The sequence below is a fragment of the Lampris incognitus genome, chromosome 2 (genome assembly GCF_029633865.1).
Source record: "Lampris incognitus isolate fLamInc1 chromosome 2, fLamInc1.hap2, whole genome shotgun sequence".
Taxonomy (NCBI): Eukaryota; Metazoa; Chordata; class Actinopteri; order Lampriformes; family Lampridae; genus Lampris; species Lampris incognitus.
In genome coordinates, this window is record NC_079212.1 from 130,989,594 (window position 1) to 131,017,102 (window position 27,509).

General features: G+C 40.2%; 1 protein-coding gene across 1 annotated transcript; it reads left to right on the plus strand.

The window, feature by feature from the left end:
• The first annotated feature begins 1,237 nt into the window (after positions 1 to 1,237).
• Positions 1,238 to 26,422, plus strand: zmat1 (zinc finger matrin-type 1). Its single transcript, XM_056301740.1, has 7 exons — positions 1,238 to 1,534; positions 4,333 to 4,439; positions 17,936 to 18,019; positions 18,513 to 18,648; positions 21,540 to 21,833; positions 23,176 to 23,266; positions 23,454 to 26,422. The coding sequence occupies exons 1-7, from the start codon at positions 1,315 to 1,317 to the stop codon at positions 24,406 to 24,408; spliced, it is 1,887 nt and encodes a 628-aa protein (XP_056157715.1). The 5' UTR covers positions 1,238 to 1,314; the 3' UTR covers positions 24,409 to 26,422.
• The last annotated feature ends 1,087 nt before the right edge of the window (positions 26,423 to 27,509 follow it).

Genomic DNA, 27,509 nt, shown 5'->3' on the forward strand with positions numbered 1-27,509 from the left:
CCCATGTGTTGATCCTTGTACCAACTGGAAAAGGGTTTCCACCTGGTGGCATACAGCGCTCTAAGTTGAGGATGCTCGAGCATTAATTATGGTCTGGACCACAGCATGATCACAAGAACTCAGAAGAGCCTGGTCCTTCAGGGACCACACATGCAGCTGGGGGGTTAAAAGTACATCTGTTGCCATCTTGCAGTGCTGTGATTGCAACTATTCCCCAATCCTTTGCTGTCTGATACAGTGCTGCTAGTTTTTGTTTTTTTAACTGAATCAGAATCAGAATACTGTGTTCTGTAAGGTGTCCTTGAGTACTCTGAAAGGCACCCACAAATAAAATGTATTATTATTATTATTAATAGTACATGTGGCCATTTTAACTTCAATTATCTAATTAATGACCATAGGTGGGCTAACAGAGATAAACGAAACAAGCATTGTGGAGGAAAACTTTGTGGCATTCTAGTTTAGCAATGACATGTAGCATTTTATTCTCTTACTGAAATTGTATGATGTAAAAAGGCAACCATGTTTATGACTGGAATTACATCTATACTAAAGTTTGGTGGGCCAGCTCTGGCTCCGTGGTGTCAAGGTCTATGCTGGATACAGGGAAACTCCAGGCACAAGTCAAAGAAGCGCTAGAAGCTTCACCAGTTAATTTTACATTTTTGAACATGGACAGCGTGTTGTGCAATGGTTAGGACATTCCATTAAATAAACAGTGTTTATTTGGTCTATGTAACTTGATTCAGGGGGATTGTACAAGCTAATAGAAAATAACATGTCAAGTCAAAGTTAAATAAAAGCATTAAGATTGAGGTAAAGTAAAATTAACAAAATAAAGTCATTGTTTGTTTTTTTACTCAACACCTAAACAAACATAAAACACAATATGTCGTCTTCCAGAATAATGTGGGACCAACACAGTTCCAAAACCACTTACAGTGGTTCATTCAGAAGACAGTTCTTGATTGATGTTGAATCGAATTTGTACTTTTGCCCGACTTTTGTACCTTCACTGGAGAAATACTTCCCACCACAGGCTGCTCTGTGGTCTGACCTCAAGCAGGGTGAGCTCACCATCTTCCTTCTCTTCTTCTTCTGTTGCTACTCCTATAACCACCACTTCTTCTTCCTCCTCTTCTTAAAAAAAATGTCTATAATTCATTGGCTAGGTGACCTTGGACGCCATATGAAAGGCCCTTTGTATGGATGTATTTAGATTTCAGTGGAGCTGGATGCCAGGCCCCTTTATCAGCTTGCTGCGTCACCCAGGACACACGTGTGACTTTGTTGGTATTATGTCTCGACCTGAGCATGCGCGTGATGCACATCCGTTTCTGGCAGCTGGGAAGAATGAAACGATACTGGCTTGGGAGCATGCGCTTTCCTAGGAAAAAGATGGACGACATAAACATCTGTACTCCGCGGCTCACGGAGTCAGATGCCGCAAAAAACAGTATTGCCCCTAACGCGGCTTCTGTAACAGATGATGACAAAGTAATAAACACTAAAATAGATAGTGCCCTGAGTGAAGGTGAGTTCGTCTAGAACGTGAACATTAACCCGTATGGCGGCCACCTAGTGACGCTAACGTTAGCTTTCTAGCTAATTGGCTAGCCACCGCTTAAAGCGAGTCAGCTAGCTCCTTATTTAGCAGGCTAACGTTAGCTAGTTAACGGATTAGTTAAATTTTTGTTGCGTACACGCGGGTTCACGATTCGTGATACTTTTCTGTCACACAGAGCCCCACACATTATAATCTAGCGCTTACCACATCCGAAAAGGAAAAACAAAATGAAAATGTTGAGCTCTTCAGTAATGGTCAGACCCGGAATTTGCTAGCCAGTCACGGAAATCCCAATCCCCACCCTAAACTGTTAACCTAGCCAGCTGAGTTGATAACCCAATTTTAAAGGTTAGTCGAGATTGCCAACAAGAAGACAGGTGCTTGGTAGTAGATTATGTCAAAGATCGGACAGTATGGTTTGTAAACGATACTTGACATTTTTCTGAGTAAACGACTTGCCTTGTCTCCTGATTAGTAATGCATTGTTTCCAGGACTGTAATACTTGAAACATTTGTGTCATTTCGCATTTGAAAAATCAGCAGAAATAGTGCGAGATGTTGCTCGAGTTATTTTCTATCGGAGTGCATTTGGTCGATCATTTTATATATCATAAATCTCGACCATCTCTAGAATGTCTCATTTAGTTTCATTAAAACAGCTGAATCGGTGAAGTGGCTGTTAACAACAGTCAGCGTCTCTAAGGTGTGTTTATAACAAAACATTTGCAGGGCCAATAATGCTCGAAAGTTAAGGTCGCGGTGGTGTTACTGTGTTCCTCCAAATCTTCATTTTACATTAATAACAGTCGGTCTATTACATACGAGTCCCTCAAAGCCATCTAGCTAAATCATTTCCATACTCACGTGTTACTCTACATCCGCTTAAAACGGTCTATTGTACACAAAACCTCAACTAACTTTTTCTCTTATCGTGTTAACCACAACAGTGATAAATCCTCTGGTGAGTACTGTGCAATATTTCAAAGCAATGTGCAGAGAAGTTGGGGCTAGCTATAGTTTTATCACATATTTTCAGTTATCGAACTGGGAGGTTGGGTCTGCAGTTCACTCATTCATACTTGCAGCCAGAGAGCGGATGGGTTTTACATGGGATCTTGTTTTTAATTGTCTTGCTGGGTGTTGGGTATACATTGTCTTATTTTTCTTTCACCCCTTTTTTTTTGTTTCACTTGAGAGTGCCACGAGGATCTTATTTAAGTCATGTTTATGAACCATGACCTAAATCAGCTGTGTACCTTACACCCACACATTTTGCAAACAATATTAGGGCACATTTTGCCACTGTATCAAAGTTCCCAGCTGTATCATGTACACAGGGGGTTCTGTTGGACAGAAACAAACTTTGCCTTGTGTCTTGGCATGTGAGAAAAAAAAGCTAATTGCCCATGCACCTATTGGCTATCATGGCAGCGAACCTTGCTTTCGGTAGCAAATCCCACAAATACACTGCAATTTGCTGGTTGTGTCAAGTAGTGTTCAAAATCAACAGCACATTTGCCGTTTAAAGCTTAAACTTTCAATTGGTGTGGACAATGTCTGGGTTAATTAGTCTGAAAATTAAAAAGGCATAAAAAAATGAATATACAAAGTAAAGGGTTAGGGTTATTTTCACATATAAGAGTTGTATGTAGTTAATGTATTTACAAGTACATCTTAAATTTTGAGGACCTACTATATCCAACTTAATCAAAATAATTGAGTCCTAACTTTCGATTGAAGAAATTATCCATAGAATAACTCAGAAATAAGCGTTTTTACTAAGATAAGTAGTTATATTGATTGTTGGATGAAACTATTTGAATTGGTTGTGTAGACATTTAAATGCCATTGCGCTGAGTTCATTTATTGATTTTATGATCACTGCCTTTCATTGTTCATCGGCAAAGATTAGTCAATGAGTATAATAGTAAAATTTAAAATGTTGACATTTATAGTTGACGTTTGACTTAATGCTCTCACTAATTTGTGAGCCAAGTTGTGTTTTCAGCCAAAGTGAAAATAACACAGCAAACACTTAAAGTCCTTTTTTTAAATGGTGTCTGTATGAATGTAGTCAAATTCAAACTAAATTTTAATGTACTTCTTTTTCATGGATTGAACAAGCAGTAAAGTACAGATGAAGTAGAATATGTTTTAATTTTTTAGATTGGTTGAATCATACCTTTAAATTACAACTTTGCTGGTGGGTGAATATTGATTATACCTTAAATTATCTGGGATTTACCATTTGTTGCTGCTCTGCATAAGCCCAGGATGGAATGATTAATCAAAAAGGCAATACTTCAACTATTTACTGCTACAGTTGCGACATGACACAAAGTAGCAGGAAAAAAAAAGTATCCCCACGAAATTATATTGCAGAATTATATGACTTTTTAAACTTTTTTGGATTAAGCATTGGGGAAAATCTGTTATTATATTCAGACTGAACAAATCACGTTTTGTTTTCTCCAAGTGCCAGAAATAATATGTTGAAAATCTGTTCAATTACATCACAGTTTCTGTAAACATTTTGTCCAAATTGTACAGCTCTGTCCAGCTATAGGTGCAGGAACTGATTAATAGTTATACCTTATCTAAAAACAGGTTTACATTTGGCCTTCATACCCACAATGTTTTTAATAAGCATTTGAAGTTGAGTTAAATTATTAGTTGGTTTTGTCATATGATAGCTTTTATAGTAATCACATAGTCACGAAGCAGTGTGGCATGATTTGGACTGACACTATATTCTACCACCACAGGTGAGCAGGGTCAGAAAGAACTGCTGACGGGTCTTCTCACCGATGACTATTGCCATGTATGTGATGCTGTGCTGCTGTTTGAATCTCAGAGACTCTCCCACTATGAGGTGTGTGTGTTGATTTGCAAGCTCTACAGAAAATGTTGATACATGTCTTTTTTTAACACTATATGTATTGGATTTTCTTATTTTTCCACATGAACAATAATAACAATAAGACAAATATATACGCAATAGTAAAAAAACAAAAATAAACAAACAAGCAAACAAACAAAAACAGCCCAGCAAACATATAGGAAGTTACAGGAAATAGCCTATATTGCAGGTAAGTCACAGGTTAAAGGAGTTCAGGTTCAGGAGAGTCCTTGTAAAATAATAGAGGAAAAAAAATCACATCCAAGATAATTCAGATATTGCTGCCACACTTTGTAGAACTGATCTGTTTTGGTTTGTAGAATATTTGTGAGTTATTCCAAAGGAAACAGCTCAAATATAACTTAACACCAGCTCTTTACAGAAGGGCCCTTATCACTAGTCCACTGTAATATAATTTTTTTTCTAGCAGCAAAAGTAAAAATGTCATATAACCTCTTGCTAGCTACAGTAGTTATATTTCCACTTGGAAGGCAATGACAATTGGACAAGATCAGTGACATTGGATTCATTTTAAAATCTTTGTCAAATACCTTTTTAATTTCAAACAATATTTCAGACCAGGACTTCTGTAATTTATGACATGACCATAAGCAATGGGTTAAGGTACCTAACCATAAGCAATGGGTTAAGGTACCTATTTCGGTTTTTACATTTGAGAGACAGAGGAGAAAGTGAGGGGTTAACAGAATGTCAGCAATTATGGGATATATTATGTATTGTGTATAATTCTAAACTGGATTTCCTTGGTTCGAGTACAGATGGATATCTTTTTGGTATAACTCCGAATATGCTCCCATGTCTCCTCATCAATAGTGAGACATGACGCGTATTACATCATTGAACAAACTAAGAGATACCGTCCCTGTTTGTTGAAACAGCATTTTCTCGGGGGTCCGCGGTGGTGTAGCGGTCTAAGCATCGGCTTTGTGTTGATGCAGTTGCACACCGGGGACCGGGGTTCACGCCCCGGTCTCGTCAGGTTCGACTATGGCCGGACTCGATGAAGCAGCGATAATTTGCAATGCTGTCTTCGGGAGGGGGGTGGAGACGGCTTGTGTTCGTCACATGAATGCGTCTCTGTGTGTGTCGGAAAAAGCAGTGGTTCATCCTGGATTCGAGGGGGTCTTTTCACGAAAGTGGCAAGGCGTCTCCTTCGAGACTGCCGGCCGGAGAGATGCAGTTGGCGAATGCATGCAGTACGAGGGTGGGTGTTTGAACTAAAATAGGGATCGATTGGCCACTAAAATTGGGAGAAAAAGGGGGAAAAATCAGAAATAAATTTAGAAAAAAGAAACAGCATTTTCTCAATAGCAGATATCTCAGGGTGATCTGTAAGGATCTTACCTTTAGTAATATAGTGCCTTATTTGTAAGAAACGGAAAAAAAAATCTTGTTTTGGGAACTGGGATTTCTGTATCAGTTGTTCAAATGACATTAAACTATCATTTGAAATTAAGTCTCTCAAATTGGTTATATCTTTGTTATTCCATTACTGGAAGCCAATATCCAGCATTCCTGGCAAAAATCTAGGATCATTAATTATTAGGGAATGTCGAAGTTAATTTGAACCTCCCCTCCAGACAGCAGACTGATCTCCATGCCGTCATAGTATTGATTGTTATCGAATTGGCACAATTATCTCTTATGTTCTTCCCCAGTTGGGTTAAGCGGCTTGGATAATGGATGGATTGATGGATTGATGGATTAAAAAAAACAAACAAAAACAAATTAGAAACAAAGGACAAAAAAGAAACAGGCGTATTTAAGGAAAATAATGAATTACACTGCTGTATCACTGGCACAACACGTCTTAGCACAAGCACTCAATGAGAGAGATGGACAGCACATTATGTATTTTGTTGCTGTTCTGGTTCAGCGTCATACTGAGCAAGGTGATCCAGAAATAACTGCCAAATATCTGAAAACTTATTAAGATTGGCCATCGTGCCATATCGAACTTTCTCCATATGTAATATACCAGTGAGCTCAGTTAACCAGATCTTAAAACTGAGGCACAGTGTCTGACCTCCAGAGCCTTAAAATTACTTTCTTTGCGATTACCATTTCACACATAGTAGTGCTTTGCATGGAGACACTGTGGTTTAGTAGGGAAAGAGAAAACCCAAATAGTGCAATCTCTGGATCAGGTTCAAACACACGGCGATACATGTCAGAGAGCCACTTGACTATGTCACACCAAAAATGATACAGTTTTGGGCATGTCCAGAAGATGTGGGTCAGAGAGTCTTCTGTACATTTACATTGATCACATAGAGAAGAAATGGTAGGAAAGATCCTGTGCAATTCAGTTTTTGAATAATGAAGCCTGTGCATCACCTTGAATTGGATTAATTGATGCCTGGCATTAATAGAACAAGATTGGGTCCTGTTAAGGCCCTCCCCCCAAAAATCATCCCCAATCTGTATACCCAGTTCTTCCTCCCAGGCATTTTTCAGAGTGTGTGTGGCATAGTTCACTTGTTCAGAAAATATATTTACAAAGTCTGACCATTTTTTGGATTCAGGTGGGCCCAACAAAAGTTTATGAATCATTCTTCCTTCAGGGAGAGACTTACAGATAGGTGCACACTGACAAACATAATTCCTAGTCTGTAAGTATCGGAAGAAACGTGTTGTTGGAAGCGAGAACTTGTTTTTTAACTGAGTAAATGAGGCAGATTGCTGATTAATATACAAATCTTTCAATTTGACTGTACCTTTTAGCCTCCAACTGTCAAAAGATGCATCTGAGAGGGATGGGGAAAATGCATGAAAGCCATATTGGGGTATGAATAGAAATGTCTGGTAATCTGCAGCCCTTCTTAATTTGCTGCCATATTTTCAAGCAATTCAAAATGATTAAGTTATCCACCTTAGTATTTGCAGAGCTCTGGCTACTGAAAAAAGGAGTGCTGGAAGAGAGCTGTTTTTGACATCACTCTTTTCAATGGCAACCCAAGAGGGAGTCTCGGTGGTTACTTCCATTCTGTAACCTTCCTGCCAATAGACAGGGGCCCTCATATTTGCTGCCCAGTAATAATGCAGGATGTATGGTAGTCCTAGTCCACCCATTTCTCTTGGTTTGTGTCAATCAGTTTTTGATATTCTGTGAGCTTTAAAGCCCCAGATAAAAGGCATATCTATTGAGTCTAATGATTTGAAAAAGCACCTGATGTTATTTAAATGGCCCAACGTAGAAAGGAAGGGTCCCCAATTTTTCAGTGTCCCCCCCTCAGTTTTTCCACTTTCTTAAGAAATGTCATCTTAGAAATTAGGATGGGGTCTTTTGGTAGAACTACTCCAAGATACTTCAGTTTATCTGTAATTTTGAAAGGGAGATTATGCAGAAATTCAGTGTTAAGATCAATGCCCAGTGACATCAATTCACTCTTCTGCCAATTAATTGTATATCCTGAAACTTCATCAAATGAACTTACAAGATCTAGAAAAATGGGAACAGACTGCTCAGGTTGTGATAGGAAAAGGACAACATCCGTGTGATACATGTGTCTTAAACTTGTTAGGATGGAGCTTTTATCGCAAAATTCCACAAAGCTCTTAAATAACTCGTCTGTTTGGGGTCACGTGAAACTAACATTGAATTTAAGTAAAACAAAATTTATAATCTTTGGTAACCATAAAATTAACTCAATCAAGAAACTCATGATTAACAATGTAGAAATAGAAAGAGTCACTGAAATTAAATTTCTTGGGGTAATAGTGGACAATAAATTATGTTGGAAACCACATGTAAATTATACCAAGGCTAAAATATCCAAATCAATCGCAATACTATTCAAAGTCAAAGATCTTCTAAATCAAGCTTCACTTTACACCTTGTACTGTTCCCTCATACTTCCATACATCACCTACTGTGTGGAAGTGTTTAGGGGAACACATATAAAACCAACACTGAGTCAATCTTAATTATTCAAAAAAGAGCCATAAGGATAGTAAACAAAGCCAATTACAGAGAACCAACAAACCAACTCTTTATCAAACTAAAAACACTAAAATTCAAAGATCTGGTGGACTTTAAAACTGCTCAAATCATGTACAAAGTATTAAATCATAAAGTACCCAACAGTATCCAGGGGTTGTTCCAGTGACCTGAGAGGAATATGTACGTTTAAACAAAACCTAGTAAGGACAAATGCAAAATATCATTGTGTCACAACCAAAGGTGTCAAAATACGGAACAATTGCAGTGATGAAATGAAAACTTGTGAATCAATCATCAAATTTAAAAGACTCTTTAAAAATAATATTTTGAACAGATATGGGATGGAGTCGTGACATCTTGTTTGAGTTGTTTAAATGTTTGCTGTACATTTGCTTTGATTGCGTTGTTCTTGTTTTGTTGAATGAATTATCTTTGTTTGATTTACTATACATCATGGTCACTTGCGGTAGATGATTGAGTTTTTATTTAAATCTACAGTTCACTGTTGAAATATTAAAATAGAAAAAGGGGGTAGGACTAGAAAAGTTTTAACTTCTACCTACTCCTTTTCGAACTGCCGAGATTTGAAACAAATGTTTGATGATGATATCGTTTGCTTGTTTTGATATTTTTTTTGTTATACATTTTAATTTCATTTTTTTAACGTTCAAAATAGACTGAATAAACAAAACAAAAAAAACTAAACTAAAAAAGAAAAACGAAACGTGATACAGCGAAACTAGATAGACGTTTGCTTAGGGGCTTCCCAAAACAAATTGATTTTAAAACCTTTATAAACACCCAAACCCACTTTTAATAAGGTTGGACAGCTGCAGTATGCCCTTGAGACCCAGAAATAAGCAACTGAAGTCAGCTAGTGAACAAATCCTGACATCTGCAGAGAAAACTATTACTGGGACTGGTGACCAAGAAGCTCGCATAATGGGGGGGCGGGAACGTTTGAGCGGAGGAGACTTACTTATTCTTCAAGAGATGAGAAATGGTAATCAAGGCCTCTCCAGTAAACTCGAGTCTAAAACCGCAGAAATTAATCAGTCTACCTCTGGACTGAAAACACTGCTGGATAAGCTGAGCTCCTGCGTAGCTGAGACGAAGGAGCATGTTGGCGTGGAGGAGGACCGGTTGGTGGAGCTAGACTCTCGTGTTATCAAGTTGAGTAAGGAAAATGTGTTATTAATGGAGAAAGTTGACCAACTGGAAAACTACAGCCAACGCAACAATATACGTGTCCTTAATCTTCGGGAAGGCTGCGAGGCAAATAACCCTGTAAACTTTTTTGCTTGCTGGATCCTTACTACCCTGGGACAAGAGCATTTCACTGAGACCCTGATAGTAGAGCAGGCACATTGGGCTTCTGCACTCCATCCACTTACAGACCAGAGACCAAGACCTGTCCTGATATGCCTGCTCAAATATCAAGATCGGGACAAAAGCCTACATATCGCCGCAGAGAGAGTAAGGGTTCCATCATGTATGATGATAAGCCTGTGCTGTTTTTTCCCGACCTGAGTGCCAGCTTAATGAAATGTAGGAAAGAGTACGACCAAGTTAAGAGAGAGCTTCAATCTAAGGATATTCCGTTTGCTCTACTCCATACCGCAACACTGAGATCATGCTCCCTGAAGAAAGGAGAAGATTCTTCAAAACACCTAAGGAAGCAGCGGCATTCCTGCATGGCTCTCCAGGAGAAACATAATGGATGAAAACAGGTGGATGAAAACTGGACAGGCGGCCGTAGTTCTTACAAGCACCCATGTCTTTATGCTTAAAACTGTCACTCTTGCTATATTAAAGACATTCTAGGTGATGTAAGTGATGACAGCACTCTCAATTTACATTTGATAGATTGGTTTCAGATTAAGCCGGCTAATTTGCATTGTAACAGTTTTTGAAACAGGTGTTTTTCAATATTTGTAATTAATTTCCTGTTTCACTTAAAATTGGATAATTTTGTATGGTAATTCATCTTTTCAGACAGAACCATGGGCTGGACAAGATGTTTACAAATCAGCCAGACATGCCATGCTTGATAAGTACAAAATGCATATCCCAGTTTAGTAGGGTAGATGGTGCTTGGGGGAGGAGCAGGAGGAGGGTCTGCATTTTTTTTTTTTACTATTATCAGTGCACAGTGTTTTTTTTGTTTTTTTTTGTTGTTGCTATTTTAAGACAGGGACACATTTTCACTCACACAGAGGCTTCACAGAAGGTCATAAGGTGTATACGCTTATTGTTGATGAATAGGGTAGTGAAATTTGTTAGCTTTAATGTGAATGGGCTAAACGGACCAGTTAAAAGGAAAAGAGTCTTGACACACCTGAAAAACTGCAAATTGATATTGCTTTTATGCAAGAAACCCATCTTACCACACAGGGGCGTAAAAACTGAGGAGACAATGGGTAGGACATATATTATCATTGTCATTTAATTCCAAAGCCAGGGGAGCGGCTATTTTGATAAATAAGAACACTCCATCGATGATTGGAGAAACTATTATTGATCCATTAGGCCGATTTGTATTAGTTAATTGTCAGATTTACTCAGAACCCTGGACACTTCTAAGTTTATATGCACCCAACTACGATGATGAATCCTTCATTCAGGATATCTTTCTCAAGGTATCGGGGGGACGACAAAGTACACTCGTAGGGGGCGACTTTAATTTTTGCTTGGATCCTATTCTGGATAAGTCAACCTTATCCAAAACGAAAGCGGCCAAACTACCTTGGCTTTTATGAAAGCTCTTGATTTGATGGATGTGTGAAGACAAATGCACCCTCAGTCCAGGGACTACTCCTTCTATTCCTAGGATTGACCTTTTTCTGTTATCGATGCAGCTAATTTATAGAGCATTAGAATATGAATACATATCTTGAACCCTGTTGGATCATTCACTTTTGACCCTGTCTATCTTGACGCCAGAAAAATAAACTAATTCATATAGATGGCATTTGAACCCTACCCTTTTCAAAAACTAGATTTCTGCAAGTTTATCTGGGACCAGATAGAGCTGTTCTGTGAGACAAACCGCCTCATCTCCCAATAGTTTTATATTATGGGGCATGCTAAAAGCTTATTTAAGTGGACAAATAATCTCCTATACAAAAAGGTATTAAAAAGAAATACATGACAGAAATAGAAGAACTGGAAGCAGAAATTTTGAAATTGGAAAAGGAGTTCCAACAGTCTGGGTCCAAGGAACTATATCAATCACTGGTAAACAAAAAGCTCAAATACAATACATTACGTACTAATAGAATTGAAAAAGCAATTTTAAGAACTAAACTAAGATATTATGAATTGGGAGAGAAGGCACAGAAAATCTTGCCCTGACAACTGAGAACACTCAAGGACAATTAATGCAGTTCAGACTGAAACGGGTTCAGTCTCATATAATCCTGAATTGTTTAATTAGTTAAAAAATTAATGACACATTTAAACAGTTTTATACAGATTTATATACATCGGAATCTCCAGAAGACCTGACTAAAATTGATGAATTTCTGTCCGCCATTGAATTGCCCATACTTGGCCAAGAAGATCAAATGAATCTTGATCTTCCCTTCATGCAGAAAAAAAAATTGAAAAGGTTCTGGGCTCGTTATAATCTAATAAATCACCAAGGGGAGACGCCCCCCCCCCGAATTTTACAGAGAATTTAAGGAGCTACTCTTTCCCCTCATCATGGATGTAATTAACTTAGCATCTAAAACTCAAACTGTCCCTGAATCATTGTCTGCTGCCATAATCCCTGTGATTCACAAAAAAAGGAGAGACCCATTAAAGTGCACTTCATTTCGGCCTATTTCATTATTAAATTCAGACTATAAGTTGATCTCTAAGGCCCTAAATAACAGGCTTGACTAATATTTGCCACAATTAATAAATCTAGACCAGAGTGGCTTTATTTTGAAATGCTCGTCAGCTAACAATTTATGTAGGCTCTTTAATATTATCCACCTAACAAAATCTAAAACTGAGCCTAGTATAGTATCTGTAGCTCTAAATACTGAGAAGGCCTTCGATAGGCTGGAGTGGTCATATTTATTTAAAGTCTTGGCCAAGTTTGGGTTTGGCCAGTTGTTTATTAATTGGGTAAAAGCCCTTTATCATCAGAATCAGAAACACTGTCATTTAATTTCATGCACTTACACACATGAAGTGAAACGAAACATAATTTCCCCCAGCCCACAGCAGTGCAACACAAAGACAAAAACACATATCCAAAAACTACAAGGACTACAAGAACACATATATCCAAACTAACACTTATATCCAAACTAAATAAATAAAAAATCACTGTCCAGGAGAACAAACGCCAGCCAGGATGACTATCGGAACTGCTGGTCTGCATGGGCTAGCAGTTAGCTTAGCCTGCGCCGCTTCCTTCTCCTGTCAGACCACCCTCGGTGTTACCTCTTCAGGCTCAGCTCCAGGCAGGGCCGTGGTCCCTGGGCCCACAGGACAAAACAGACCAAGCTCCCCCAGCCAATCCAGCGCCAGCTCTCCCAGCCATCAAACGAAGACAAACTTAGACACAGACATGGACAAAGACACTGCATGGACATAACTGGGCGAGGCCGCCGCAAACATGAATTCGCGCCGCCATCTTCCCACACCAGTACTCGGTGAGGCTGCTGCAAACGTGAATTTGCGCTGCCCTCTTCCCACACTGGAAGCGGAAGTATCATGAACCCCAGGCCAAAATTACCACTAACAGACAGATCTTGATAGCGTTTCCCTTGAGTAGATCGAGTCGACAAGGTTGCCCTTTGTCTCCAGGACTCTTTGTCTTGGCTGTTGAACCCCTAGTCGAAGCAGTTAGACAAGATCCTGATATAAAGGGTTTCAAAGTAGAACAAACATAAAATTAATCTCTTGGCAGATAATGTAATTTTGTACATAACAGACCCTATTAACTCCCTCACTAAATTACAGACTATTAAACACTTATGGTGTCATTTCAGGGTATAAGATGAACTGGGAAAAAAGTGAAATCATTCCACTAATGAATTTTGATTACACTGAGTATCAGCAAACAAACCCATTTAAGTAGCCTATAAATGGTATAAAATATCTTGGAATAACTGTAGTTAATGACCTTAAACATTTGTACAAACTTAATTACCTCCCATTGCTCAGTAGAATTGAAGATGATCTACATAGGCAGTAGATAAGTTTGCCCATTACTCTAATTGGCAGAGTTAACTGTGAAAATGAATATATTACCGAGGTTACAGTATCTTTTCCAGTCTTTGCCCATTCCACTACCCAAAACTTTCTTTAAAACTCTCAACAAACATGTTAGACAATTTATATAGAATTGTCTAGTGCCCAGGGTATCTATAGAAAAATTAACATGAGATTATCGAATAGGGGGCCTTCGATTACCCAGTTTTAAAAATTATTATTTAGCAGCTCAAATGTGATTTTATTTTATCATTTTTTGAGGGCGACAGTGTCCCCTCCTGGATACAAATTGGATTGTACTCCCTGAAAGAAAAGGTATCCAGTGCTTTTATTTATAAGTGGAACTCCAGAATTATATCCAGTAGGACAGACAATCCTATTTTAAAGCATTTGATTAAAATATGGTGTGAGACTCCTGGAAGTTATGGACTGAAAATGGTACTGCTACCGAAAACACCTTTGAGACAAAATGAACTCATACCCATGACTCTAAACAACAAGATTCTGGAGACTTGACATCATAAAGGGATCCAGCATTTGGAAGACTGCTACGAAAAAGGACTTCTCATGTCCTTTGAACAATTGAAGAGGAAATATTACTTGTCCAACAAGACATGCTTCTGCTATCTTCAGTTAAGATCTTTTCTTTGAACCAACCTGGGCCCTGGAATGACTTTACCTGTACTTACTGATGTGAAGAAACTGCTTCATGAGGGAAATGTATACAGATTTATTTCTGAAATGTACTGCTGAATGATGGCCCAAAGCCAGGTCTGCACAAATCTAGAGAGAGATGGGAATCAAATCTGAACATGGCAATTGATGAACAACTCTGGTCAAATTTATGTCAAGGCAGTTTGTCCGCTACCATCAATGCTCAGTACAGACTGGTTTACTATAATTGCCTCCATCAACTGTACCTCACCCCACAGAAACTACATCAATTCAAAATCAAATCAATTTTATTTGTATAGCCCAATATCACAAATTACAAATTTGCCTCAGTGGGCTTAACTGCAATGCACCATCCTGTCCTTAGACCCTCTCATCGGATAAAACTAAAACAAACCCTTTAACAGGGAGAAAAAATAGGAAGAAACCTCAGGGAGAGCAACAGAGGAGGGATCTCTCTCCCAAGATGGACAGTGTGCAATGGATGTTGTGTTCACGCCATTTACATAATACAACATTGAAAGAGGATAACAGAATTATAATGGACATAAAATTTATGAAGAACATGATGCACAGGATGCCAAGCAGTGTCCAGATGCCAACGGAACAGTCCAGGACCCAAGCCACGCGACCAGCATAATCAGTTAAAATAAAAATAAAAACTTATGTGAGGAGAGAAAGGGCAGGCAGCATCCAAATGGCGACCACCATCACCACGGAGACCTGGGAGGAGAACTGACTGCACGTGCACGCAAGAGAGACTCACATGACACCATTCAAACACAGAAAAAGAGAAAGGAGAAGACATAATTCAGAGAGAGAGAGAAAAGACATGTTAGAGAAGAGAAGTTTGCAATAGTCATTAGTCATAATCAATTAAGTCATCAACTAGTCATAATCTATACTCTGTAATCTATACTCGATAATCTCGTCGGCAGAACAATGGTTGGTAAATTCATTGAGACAGAAAACCAACCCGCCATCCAGTACAGGTTGTGAAGCACTCAAGTTAAAGGCAACTAATTGTAAGCTAAGGCAAAAAGATGAGTTTTAAGTTTGGATTTAAAGGACTCAACAGACTCTGATTGTCTGATGGCAGCAGGCAGGTTATTCCACAACAACGGAGACCGATAGGAAAAGGCCCTGCCACCAGCTGACTTCTTTTTAACTTTGGGTACACACAGGAGCCCTGTATTTTGAGAAGGAAGAGCTCGAGATGGCATGTAAGGTTTAAGGAGATCAGACAGGTAAGATGGGGCAAGCCCATTTAGGATTTTATAAGTCAGCAGAAGCATCTTGTATTCTGATCTAACATGGATAGGAAGCCAATGAAGGGAGGCAAGAATTGGTGTAATATAGTCAAATTTCCTAGTTTTACTTAGGATTCTAGCAGCAGCATTCTGAACCATCTGAAGACTTTTAGTACTAGAATGTGGCAGACCTGAGAACAGAGCATTACAGTAATCAAGTCTGGATGAAACAAATGCATGTATTAGAGTCTCTGCGTCAGCCATGGAGAGAAAAGACTGAATTTTAGCTATGTTACGTAAGTGAAAAAAGGCAGTCTTGGTGATTTCTTTAATGTGCTTATCAAAGGAAAGGCTGGGATCAAACATAACTCCAAGATTTTTGACTGCCACACTGTGAAACCACAGAGTTGTCGATTGTTATCGTTACTTGATCAAATTGGTGTCTGTGTCTAGCAGGGCCAATGACCAGCATCTCGGTTTTATCTGAATTTAAAAGCAGAAAGTTAAGTGACATCCAGTTTTTCACAGTAGCCAAGCAGGTCTCTAAGTTAGTGATTTGAGTATGATCATCAGCCCTTATAGGCACATACAGCTGAGTATCATCAGCATAGCAATGGAAATTTATTCCATAACTGCGTATAATTTGGCCAAGAGGTGTAATGTAAAGAGAGATAAGTAGAGGGCCAAGAACTGAGCCCTGAGGCACACCATATTTAACGTCAGAAAATTTTGATATAATATTATTATAGCAGACACAATGTGTTCTTCCGAATAAGTAGGACTTAAGCCAAGAGAGAGCTAAGCCAGAGACACCAAAATTACAATTTAATCTATCTAAAAGTATACAGTGATCAATGATGTCAAAGGCTGCACTGAGGTTAGTAGAAGCACAGAAGTGGAATCAGAGTCGATAGCCAGTAAGAGATCATTTACCACTCTGGTCAGAGCAGTTTCAGTGGAGTGACAGGGCCTGAAAGCTGACTGAAAAGGTTCATATAGATGGTTTTCTTTTATATGGGTCGAAAGTTGTTGATAAACAACTCTCTCTAGTACTTAAGAGAAGAATGGAAGATTAGAGACTGGTTGATAGTTATTAAGAGACCCTGGATCAAGGTGCGGTTTTTTAAGTAGAGGTTTAACCACAGCTGTCTTAAGACTGCTGGGAACAATGCCAGTAGTCAGAGATAAATTAATAATGTCTAGCATTGTAGGTTCAAGAAAAGGCCAGAGGTCTTTAAAACGTTTTGCAGGTAAGGGATCAAGTAGGCAAGCAGTTGGTTTAGAAGCTGACATGAACTTAGTCAAAGTATCAAGAGAGATAGTCTCAAAAGCTGTAATAACTGGAACTGTCGGTGACTTATTATGTAGATAGGAATTTAGTAAGACAGGATCTGCAGGAGTAGATGGAGTTGAAGAAATAATTTTGTTTAAGATCTTATCCACCTTATTGCAGAAAAAATCTAGAAATTAATGGGCTGTGAATGGTGAGCAGCTAATAGACGGCTGCTAAATCCAAACCTGAATTTTCAGAAATGTGCTTCAGATGTGGTATAGAGGTCGGCTTCTTCCTGCACTGTACCTGCCTTTGTACAAAGGTGAGACCCTTTTGGTACGACTTCTGTGACACCTTGACCGAGATCACAGGAGTTACCTTCCCATTAGAGCCTGAGCTTTGCTTACTGGGGAATTTCACAAGTGTCAGTAGATTCTCAACCAGTTCCCAAATTAAATTTATGGAAATCGCTTTATCTGTGGCCAGGAAATGCATAACAGTGACATGAAAATCTGATTTAACTCTCCTCATTGATAGATGGTCTTTGGAAATGAACAGTTGTATTCCTGTTGAAAAGATAACATATTAGAAAAGGATATGTCACCTTTCTGAAAATTTTGCAGCCTTACCTAGAGTACATTGACAAATCACTGATGCCGCCATAAGGATGTGATCATTTCTGGTTAGCCAGAAGGCCTCTTTAAAGGATATATACTGTATTAATGCAGTGTCTCTGTATTTGACTCTATGTGCTGACTTTTCCCCCCCGTCTTCCGTTTATAGGAAGGTTGGGGAATTTTTTTTTTTAGTGATTTCTGTTTAGTGTTCTAGGGTTGTTAAACTGGGTTTGAAATTGAAAAATAAAATATCCCCAAAAAAAACCCAAAAACCTTGTCTGCTTATTCTTTTGTTTTTCACTTGTCACTTTTTTTTAACTGTTTTACTCTTGTGCCTTTTTAATTTGTTGTCTGTTTTGATGTTATTTATTGGGTCGCCTGATGTATGAGCCATGTCAAAGAAGAATTTCTGTTACGTTGTGATAAACAGTAAAGGTTCTTGAATCTTGAATTTTGAAATGTTCTGCATCCTACAACTGCAGGGAAAGAAGCACACTCAGAAAATCAAATTGTTCCTGCAGACAAAGAGAGCTGAGAAGATGAACAAAGAATCAGGTGGCCTCCAGGTGAGCCTTCCGGCATTTTGCATTTAACCCATCTAAAGATGTTCCTATCCAAAACAATAGTCTACTACAAAATTAGAATGAGCTTTAATTTAGAGCTCTAAAATAAGAGGCAGCCAGTGGTAAGGAGTGTCAGGGTCTGGATTATAATGCCCTGACAACAATCCTGTATTAGTCAACCAAGTATGTGAAAAGATCTAGGGAAAAATGTTTTTTTTGTTTTGTTTTTTTGAGAGAGAGAGAGAGAGAGAGAGAGAGAGAGAGAGAGAGAGAGAGAGAGAGAGAGAGAGAGGAGCCAACAGGAAAGTGTAATTTGACATTATGGAGATAACACCAGACTTTCAATCACAGTTCTGCTAGTTTTGTTTTTTTAGCTCTATTTTCATCACATCACATCACTTTTTCTTTTCTTTTCTTTTTTTTTTTTTTTTTGCAGTGAAGTAACTTGTATTTTTTATTGGGAAAAAAAACAATGTCTTGCTTACATTTTGAGCAGAGGGTTGCAGTTATGGACAAGGACCGTTTCTGCGACCTGTGCTGTATGGTGTTTAGCTCTCCGGTGGTGGCTCGCTCACACTATGAGGGCAAGGTCCATGCTAAACACCTCCGCAAACAAGGCCTTCAGCCCACAGGCAAGTACAGGCTATTTGATGGTGAATGCAAAGTCACAGAAAGTTGAATCAGTTCATCTGGACACAATGTTTATTGAGAGAAAAGTTTCATCACTTATCTAAGTTCAGCCTCAACTGACTGAAGGTATCCCCACCCTTATAAATCCCAGTGGCATAACGACCGAAAAGGATTAGCTAATGGTCACGGCAATTTGCATATGAAACCAGAGTTACAACTGCAATGACTATGATTGCTATTCACAGAGGATTAGCGAATAGTTGCAATTGCAGCATTGTAAGATGGCGACAGATGTACTCTTAGCCCCCCCCCCCCCCCCCCGCTTCAGGGATAGTCGTTCTTCCCTTTAAGTACATTTATGTTTAAATACTTGTAGTTAACTGTGTAAATTAATGGGGAGTGCGGAAGAGAGGTGAAGAAGAGAGTGCAGGCAGCGTGGACTGGGTGGAGAGGAGTGTCAGGAGTGATTTGCAACAGAACGGTACTGGCAAGAATTAAAGGGAATGTATATAAGATGGTAGTGAGACCAGCTATGTTGTATGGTTCGGAGATGGTGGCACTGACAAAAAGACAGGAGGCAGAGCTGGCAGAGTTGATGCTAAGATTTTCATTGGGAGTGAAGGAGAAGAATATGATTAGACACAAGTATATTAGAGGGACAGCTCAGGTTGGATGGTTTGGAGACAAAGCAAGAGGCAAGATTAAGATGGTTTTGAACATGTGCGGAGGAGAGATGCTGGGTATATTGGGAGAAGGATGCTGAATATAGAGCTGCCAGGGAAGAGGAAAAGAGGAAGGCCAAAGAGGAGGTTTATGGATGTGGTGAGGGAGGACATGCAGGTGGCTGGTGTGACAGAAGAAAATGCAGAGGACAGGAAGAGATGGAAATGGATGATCTGCTGTCGCGACCCCTAACGGGGGGTAATACTACTGAAAGTAGTAGTATTGTAACTAGTTAATGGTCATGGCAATTTGCATATGAAATTGATCATTGTTTTTGGTCGTTATGCCACTGTGCTGTTTATAAGGGTGGGGATACCTACAGTCAGTTGAGACTGAAGAGGTCACTTAAATGAGTGATGAAACATTTCTCTCAATGTCTTTATGCATGCTCAATAATCCAAGTAAGTAACTCAAAGAGAGTTGAATCAGTTCGTCTTGATACATTTATTGACAGAAACGTTTCATCACTCATCCAAGTGACTTTCTCAGTCTAAGCTGACAGCAGGTATCCCTGCCCTAGTAAATACAGTTGTGGGGCATCCAGGTAGCGTAGAGGTCTATTCCATTGTCTACTAAAACGAGATTCACTGGTTCGAATCCCCCTGTTACCTCCAGCTTGGTCGGGCATCCCTACAGACGTTATTGGCCGTGTCTGCGAGTGGGAAGCCGAATGTGGGTATGTGTCCTGGTCGCTGCACTTGCGCCGCCTGTGGGCGGTTGGGGCCACTGTTGGGAGGGGGGACTGGGGGGAATAGCATGATCCTCCCATGTGCTACGTCCCCGTGGAAAAACTCCTCACTGTCAGGTGGAAAGAAGCGGCTGGCAACTCCACATGTATCGGAGGAGGCATGTGGTAGTCTGCAGCCCTCCCAGATCGGCAGAGGAGGTGGAGCAGCGACCAAGACAACTCGGAAGAGTTGGGTAATTGGCCGGGGACAATTGGGGGGGGGGTGTCCCAAATTAAATAAAAGCAGTTGCAGAATAACCAAAACCAACAGTCATTTTCATATGCGACCATTAAATAGAGTTACAATGGCCATGTGTACTATTCACAGAGGATTTAGAAATGTTTGCAATCACAGCATTGTAAGATGGCGACAGAATCTGCTGCTGTGATTGAAAATATCCCCAAATCCTCTGTAGTCAGTTAAACAGGCCTTGGTTAAGTGTGGTTATCCTAACTGGGTGTTTGTCAAAGCCAGGAAGACGCCCAAACAGTGCACTAGCCAATCAAAGAGAAGAGGACAACAGCTGCCTAAGCGTAAACCAGTGTTGATTCCATATGTGGCATGAATGTCGGAAAAGCTGAGACACGTATTTTCCAAACACCGCGTCTCAGTTGCTTTCAAACCTCAAAACGCACTGCGCCAGAAGTTGGTCCACCCTAAGGAGCAGGTCCCCTGGCACATACAGAGCAATATAGTGTACGCTGTTACGTGCCAGGAGGATTGCTGTGACTTGTACATTGGGGAAACTAAACAGACACTGGCCAAGAGAATGGTACGACACAGGAGAACTAAAACATCATGCCAGGACTCCGCAGTCTACACCCATCTACAGACCAGTGGCCACTCTTTCAAGGATGAGGATGTGCACATCCTTGATAGGGAGGAACACTGGTTTGAATGGGGAGTCAAAGAGGCCATCTTTGTGAAGAGGGAACGACCATCCCTGAACCGAAGGGGGGGCTAAGAGTACATCTGTCACAGCTTAACAATGCTGTGATTACAAACATTCCGAAATCCTCTGTGAATAGTACATATGGCCATTGAAACTCTAGTTAATGGTGACACCCATAATTGCATATGAAACTGATGTTGGTTTTGGTCGTTATGCAACTGTATTATTTATAAGGGTGGTGATCCTTGCAGTCAGTTTAGACTGAGGAGATTACTTGAATGAGTGATGCAACATTTCTGTCAATAAACGTATCCAGATGAACTGATTCAACTTTCTGGGATTTCCTTACCTGGATTATTGAGCTTGTATCAAGACGTAATGCAAGGTATTCGAGCTGGTTGCTAGTATAAGCTTGAATCGTGTTATACTTATGCACATTCAATATGATGGTGAATATTATTGCTGCATCTATATACTGATGAAGCAAAGTTTGAGAGACATGCGCTGATTTACATGTCGTAAATGACAACCTATCTTTTTATATTTGTAGATACCTCATTTCAAAAGGGCCCTGAGATTCCTACCTTACCAGGCACGACCCAGGCTTCTACTAGTGCTGACCAGATATCAGCCAGATTGGGAGGAATGGAGCCAGAGGACCCCACAGTCAGCACCAATCCCAGCACAGAGGTGGATTTGAAGGATCCTAACAAGTACTGTGCCCTTTGTGCTGCATCCTTTAACAACCCCCAGATGGCCCTGCAGCACTACAATGGACGAAAACACCAAAAGAATCATACCAGGCAAGAATTGCTCAAAGAGCTTGGAGAGGACGCCCTACAAGGTACAACAACGGTGACTCTATCTGCTTCAGTTTTAATTAATTACTGCTGATAAAATTGATTTTTTTTCAGTGAGACAAGCATTGGATAGAGGAAAACAAAAAATAACCATGTCTAGGTGCATAAAAGCTGTTGTTGCATGCTCAATAATCTAGGTAAGAAAGTTGAAGCAGTTCATCTGGATATAATGTTTATTGACAGATACATTTTGTCACTCATCTAATGCCCCTTTCCACTGCACGGTACCGGCTCAGCTCGACTCGACTTGCAGAGTGTCGTTTTCCATTACTGTAACAGTACCCCCTCAGTGTAGCTGGTCTTCATTGATTTTGGTACCCGCTCCAGTTTTTTTTTTTTTTTTTTTTTGGAACTTCGACAAAGGTGGTACCAGAAAAGTGGTAAGAGTTACCAAAATGCCGGTACTTTCCAGTAATGGAAAATGAAAAAGTCGAGTTGAGTTGATCTGGTACCATGTAGTGGAAAAGGGGCATTAGTGACCTCTTCAGTTTAAACTGACTGCAGATATCTCCACCCTTATAAGCAATACAGTTGCATAATGACCGAAACAAGCGATCAGTTTCATATGCAAATATGGATGTGACCATTAAATAGAGTTACAAAGGCTGTGTACTATCCACAGAGGATTTGGGAATCAAAGAAGGTTGAATCCGTTCATCTAGATATAACGTTTATTGACAGAGACGTTTCATCACTCCACTAAGTGCATCTTCAGTCTAAACTGGCTGCAGGTATCCCCACCCTTATAGATAATACAGTTGCATAACAACCGAAACCATTGACCAGTTTCATATGCAAATATGGGTGTGACCATTAACTAGAGTTTCAATTGCCATCTTACAGCACTGTAAGATGGTAACATGTACTCTTAAACCCCCCCACCCCTCGGTTTAGGGATGGTCGTTCCCTCTTAAGATAGACGGCCTCTTTGATTCCCCGTTCAAACCAGCGTTCCTCCCTATCAAAGATGTGCACATCTGTCGCCATCTTACAATGCTGTGATTGCAAACATTCCCAAATCCTCTGTGAATAGTACACATGGCCATTGAAACTCTAGTTAATGGTCACGCCCATATTTGCATATGAAACTGGTCGTTGGTTTCGGTTGTTATGCAGCTTTATTGTTTATAAGGGGTGGGTATACTTGCAGTCAGTTTAGACTGAAGAGGTCACTTAAATGAGTGAAGAAACGTTTCTGTCAATAAATGTTATATCCAGATGAACTGATTCAACTTTCTGAGAGTAAAAGCTGTTGTTTCCTGTCTCTTTCTCTGTGCCCCTGATTTTCTCTACTTCCCTACCTCTTTCTATGCCTGTCTTCTGCAGCCAACTCCCTCATCTGTCAGATGTGTAGCATAGAATTCAACTCAGTGGAGATGTACCAATCTCACATGCAGGGAAACAAGCACCAGGTCAAGTAAGTCAAGTCATTTCCCACAAACAACTTTTCTGTTCTACCAAAAGCACCCATTCTGTTTCATCTCTGCAACATTGTACAACATTTTCTCCTATTTGAATTTCAGCAGAATCATTCATCTACATCTATTTCCTGATTGAATAGAAATTGAATTATTGAATAAATCTAATTAACATATTCTGACCAGAGAGAAGAAAGTCATTGACCTGTGCAAGTCCCAACAGAAGGCCTACACTTCATTTGCAGATGAACTGGCGGATTACATCCAGGTCCAGAAGGCCCGAGGAATCACCCCAAAGGGCAGCTGCGTTTTGCCTCAGGGTGTGGAGGATAAGGGCGATGAAGAGGATGGCATGAACAAGGAGGAGATCCATAAGGGCCAAAACCTTAGGCCTTATGCGTCTCCTATCTCTAACCTCCCTCTCGTTCCCCATTCTGGTTCTTACCACCCAGGTGCAGGGTGGGGTCCCCCTTATCCATGCCCTCCTTCTGACCACAGCTGCAGGGGGACGTCCTATGGCTGGGACTATTCCTTCCCTCATCAGTCCCTCCCCCCAGGCAGAGGCTATCCTCACTCCTCCAGACAGTCTGTGGGACGGCGGAGGCGTAGGGAACAGTCAAGCTCCTCCTCCTCTTCCTCATCATCCTCCTACAGTAGCAGCTCGAGTGACAGCGATGACAGTCAATACAGACACAGACAGAGAAGGAGAAGGAAAAGGAAGGAAAGGAGGGTGCGAGAGGAGGAGGAGGAGAAGGAAGAAAGGAGGAGGAGAAAACGACAAAAGAGGACAATTGAGGAATGCGCCGGAGTGATCAGAGTGAGAGAAGAAGACGCAGAGGAAGAGTGGAGGCGAAAAGGGACTACAAATCCCAGTAAGAGGGGAAAACCTGAGGAGAAAAAAGACCAGGAGGAAGATAGCAAGCAGGAAGGAGGCAGAGAGTCACAGGCTGAAGACATGGCAGAGAAAAGAGAACAGACTGAGGTGCATGTGCAGGCTGAAATTATTGTTCAACAGGGGGAGAGGGAGCATGCAAAGACATCCAAACTCAAACACAGGAAAGAAAAGAAGAAAACGAAGAAGGAGGTAGACACAAGGACTGAGGAGGAGAAGCTGTGGGATGAGTCCATCCTTGGCTTGTGAACACATAGTGCAACCTTTTTTTTTTCTCTCTTGAACTCCTGGGATTTTGGCCTAAAGTTGTAAGCATACCATTGCAGATTACATAAAGTTATCAGCGGTGTGCTCATGTGACTTTTTTTCTTGGAGACATGCTAGCCATGTTTAGTATTTCTTGCCCCGTTTACAGTCATGATTGTGTTTGGGTGGTTGGGAGCAGGTTCAATCAAAACTCAAGCTCTTGCTCTTCATACTGACCTAAAACTTGTAGAAACATTTGCATTTATGCACCTGTGCTCCCAATTTGATTTATTGCGGTCCCTATATAAGCCTCTGGTTGGTGCTGTTGAACTTGTTTCAGAGCACTAGTGAGGTACATGAAATACCTTAGGCGTTAGATGCTCGTTCAATAACTTCTGTAATTTTTCTCCTCATTTTAGTCTACATTTTGTTCCTACTTTTGAGACATATACAGCAAACTGTCAAAATGAACATTTAAAAGAAAAAAAAACCCACATTATATTTTTAAAAACAACGAGAAAGTGATTTGAAGATATCTTAAGAAAATACAGTATTTGTACAAGAAGTACTAGCATTTTGAATCAAATAAAAGTTGAGGAGGCGTGAGAGCCAAGGTAGTTTTTGTGACTTATGGCACCAGAGCAGAGACCCACAAAAGCTTCACTGCTCTGAAGCCCCCTGAGATCTCCTGTTTTCAAAGAATCCTGCGGTCGTGCTCCCTGGTGCACTCAAGTCCTCGACCCCCGTTTAGTTGTACGGTGCCCACATCCTCACTCCTCCGAGATCCCCATCTAGGCTTGTGTGCAGGCTGAGCCCTTGAAAACCCTTCACCAACACCCTTCACCAGTCACACACACACACATACACACTTTCCAGACTGCTTATGGAAGGGAGGTCCAAGGTATTATCAAGGAATGTATTTTATATTTTAAATAATCAGTGGATTAGTGGATGCCTTATTCCATGAATACTTTCTTTGTTATTCATAGTATAATGGGTGTCCAAAGACACTTATTTTTGCAAGTGGGACAAAAGCCCTTTACCGCAGTTGAAATGTGCTTTAAAGTCTGCTCAGCTACAAAGGAATTCAGCAGCCTGAATTTATTCAACGATGGGAATTGTTAAGTGCTTCTTTGTGGGTTGGAAGTGCACTGTAGGGCTGTATTTTAGATTATTTTGAAATGCCGAGTGCTTATTCTGTATTGACATTGTATAACTCCGTGGTGGTACAGCCCATCAGTGGTACATGTTTTCAGTGTTGGCGTGATTCAGGGCTTGTTGATTTCAGATTCATCTGCTTCCTTGTGACTAATTGAAATCCCCACAAACTTAATGAATCAAACAACCGAAAAAGGGTCGGATTATTCAGCCAGAAGTCAGGTTTTTCTGCAACTGCACCTTTACATTAGTCCTCATGCTTGTGACTGTTGGCTAAACTGGAGTTTCCAAGTCATTTTATGTCCTTGTTTGAGCCCTCTTGAATAAAGCAAGATCCTTTTTTGAAAGCTGTGTGTTGTAACTAAACTTAATTCAGCTCGATTGTACCAGAGCTATTGTGATTGTACAAAAACAAATTTAGAGCAAGTGTTTTCGTTAGACGAGCCACACTAATAATGCGAACAGATTAAAATGACAAACTTGTAAAATCTCTTAAGCATCAGTCAGTATTTCACAGCTTTTCTACACATTTAAGGTAAATATGGTATAATGTATGATTATATTAAACAAGTGCCTATTCTGATATCTCTCACCAGGGTTAGTGACATATCGTCGTTAATCCAGAAACTTGAGAGGACAGATTTTTGATCAAATTCAAGTTTAATGTCAAAACTTTTTTACTGATGTAGTCACACATGAATGTAAACCAGAAAAGGAACGCTCTATCAGTTATGTTAACTTACTGTTGTTTTACATTAGAAATGAATTGCCCTGTCATCTCAAAACATGTAAAATAAAGGGAATAGAGATATACTTTATATTGTTCCATACTGTAAATTAAAAATAAAGTGCTGATTCCTTCCTTACTGACAGCCGCATGGTGCTCAGACTTCTTAATCTTGGTTTCATGTACATTGCTTGTTATTGGGTCTCCATACAAAGAGCAATGCATTTCAATTTCTTAAATGTTACAAGATGTAAAAATGAAATTAAATGTATTCATTATGAGATTTAAATGAAATGACCTTGAATGGCACCACTGAGTGGCGCGTTGTTAATTCTGCATTATGGGTGAGGGGCTCTGAGGCCATTGTCAGCCAATTAGTCCCCCGATCGAACCAGACTGCACCTGGTGTGTGTGTGTGTGTGTGTGTGTGTGGGTGTGGGTGTGGGTGTGGGTGTGTGTGCAGGCTGTGAGTGTGACGTCACGGTGCTGTGCTGTGCAGTGGGGCACGTAGCCGTGTATATAGGCCTCAGCTGAGCCCGGGGTCACACACCTGGGCAGAGACGTTCAGGGGAGAGATCACAACCACAGCACTGCAAACTGCTGCTCAAAGTAAATACAGCTGTTTTACTGTCGTGTACAGCCGTGTCAACTCCTCTCCATGTAGACTGTATGTCAGTGTAACAGCTTGTGTTGATGAGGCACGAAGGGTCAGGGAGGAGCCGCTTCTCTTAAGGGCGATATGCGCCGATGGGACATGGCTGAACCCTTTACGTTGCTCATCACGGGTTATTTTCGTAATGGCTCCCGTACAAGTGTAACCCTGCTCTATTCATAACAACCAGGTCGTCTGAAGTGAATTCACAAGACTTAAGATTTTCAAGTAAAATAAAAGTTGTTTTTCCAGTACCGTACGTAAACGTTGACATGTGAGCGTTTGCCTTTTTCATGTGTCTGGGACGTAAACTATTGCCTATTACTTTTATATTTCAAGTTGCACCTTTTATTTCACTGAATTTTACTCTTAAGAGAGAGAGAAAGTGTGCGTGCGTGCGTGTATGTGCGTGCGTGTGTGTGTGTGTGTGTGTGTGTGTGTGTGTGTGTGTGACTGCACAAGAGGAAGCAAGAGAAAGAGTGTGTGTGTGTGTAGTTTCTGCAGTGTGTAGAGAGGGTAGTAGGCTTGACAGATCTAATTGGATGTAAGTACTGGATGGTGTAGGTA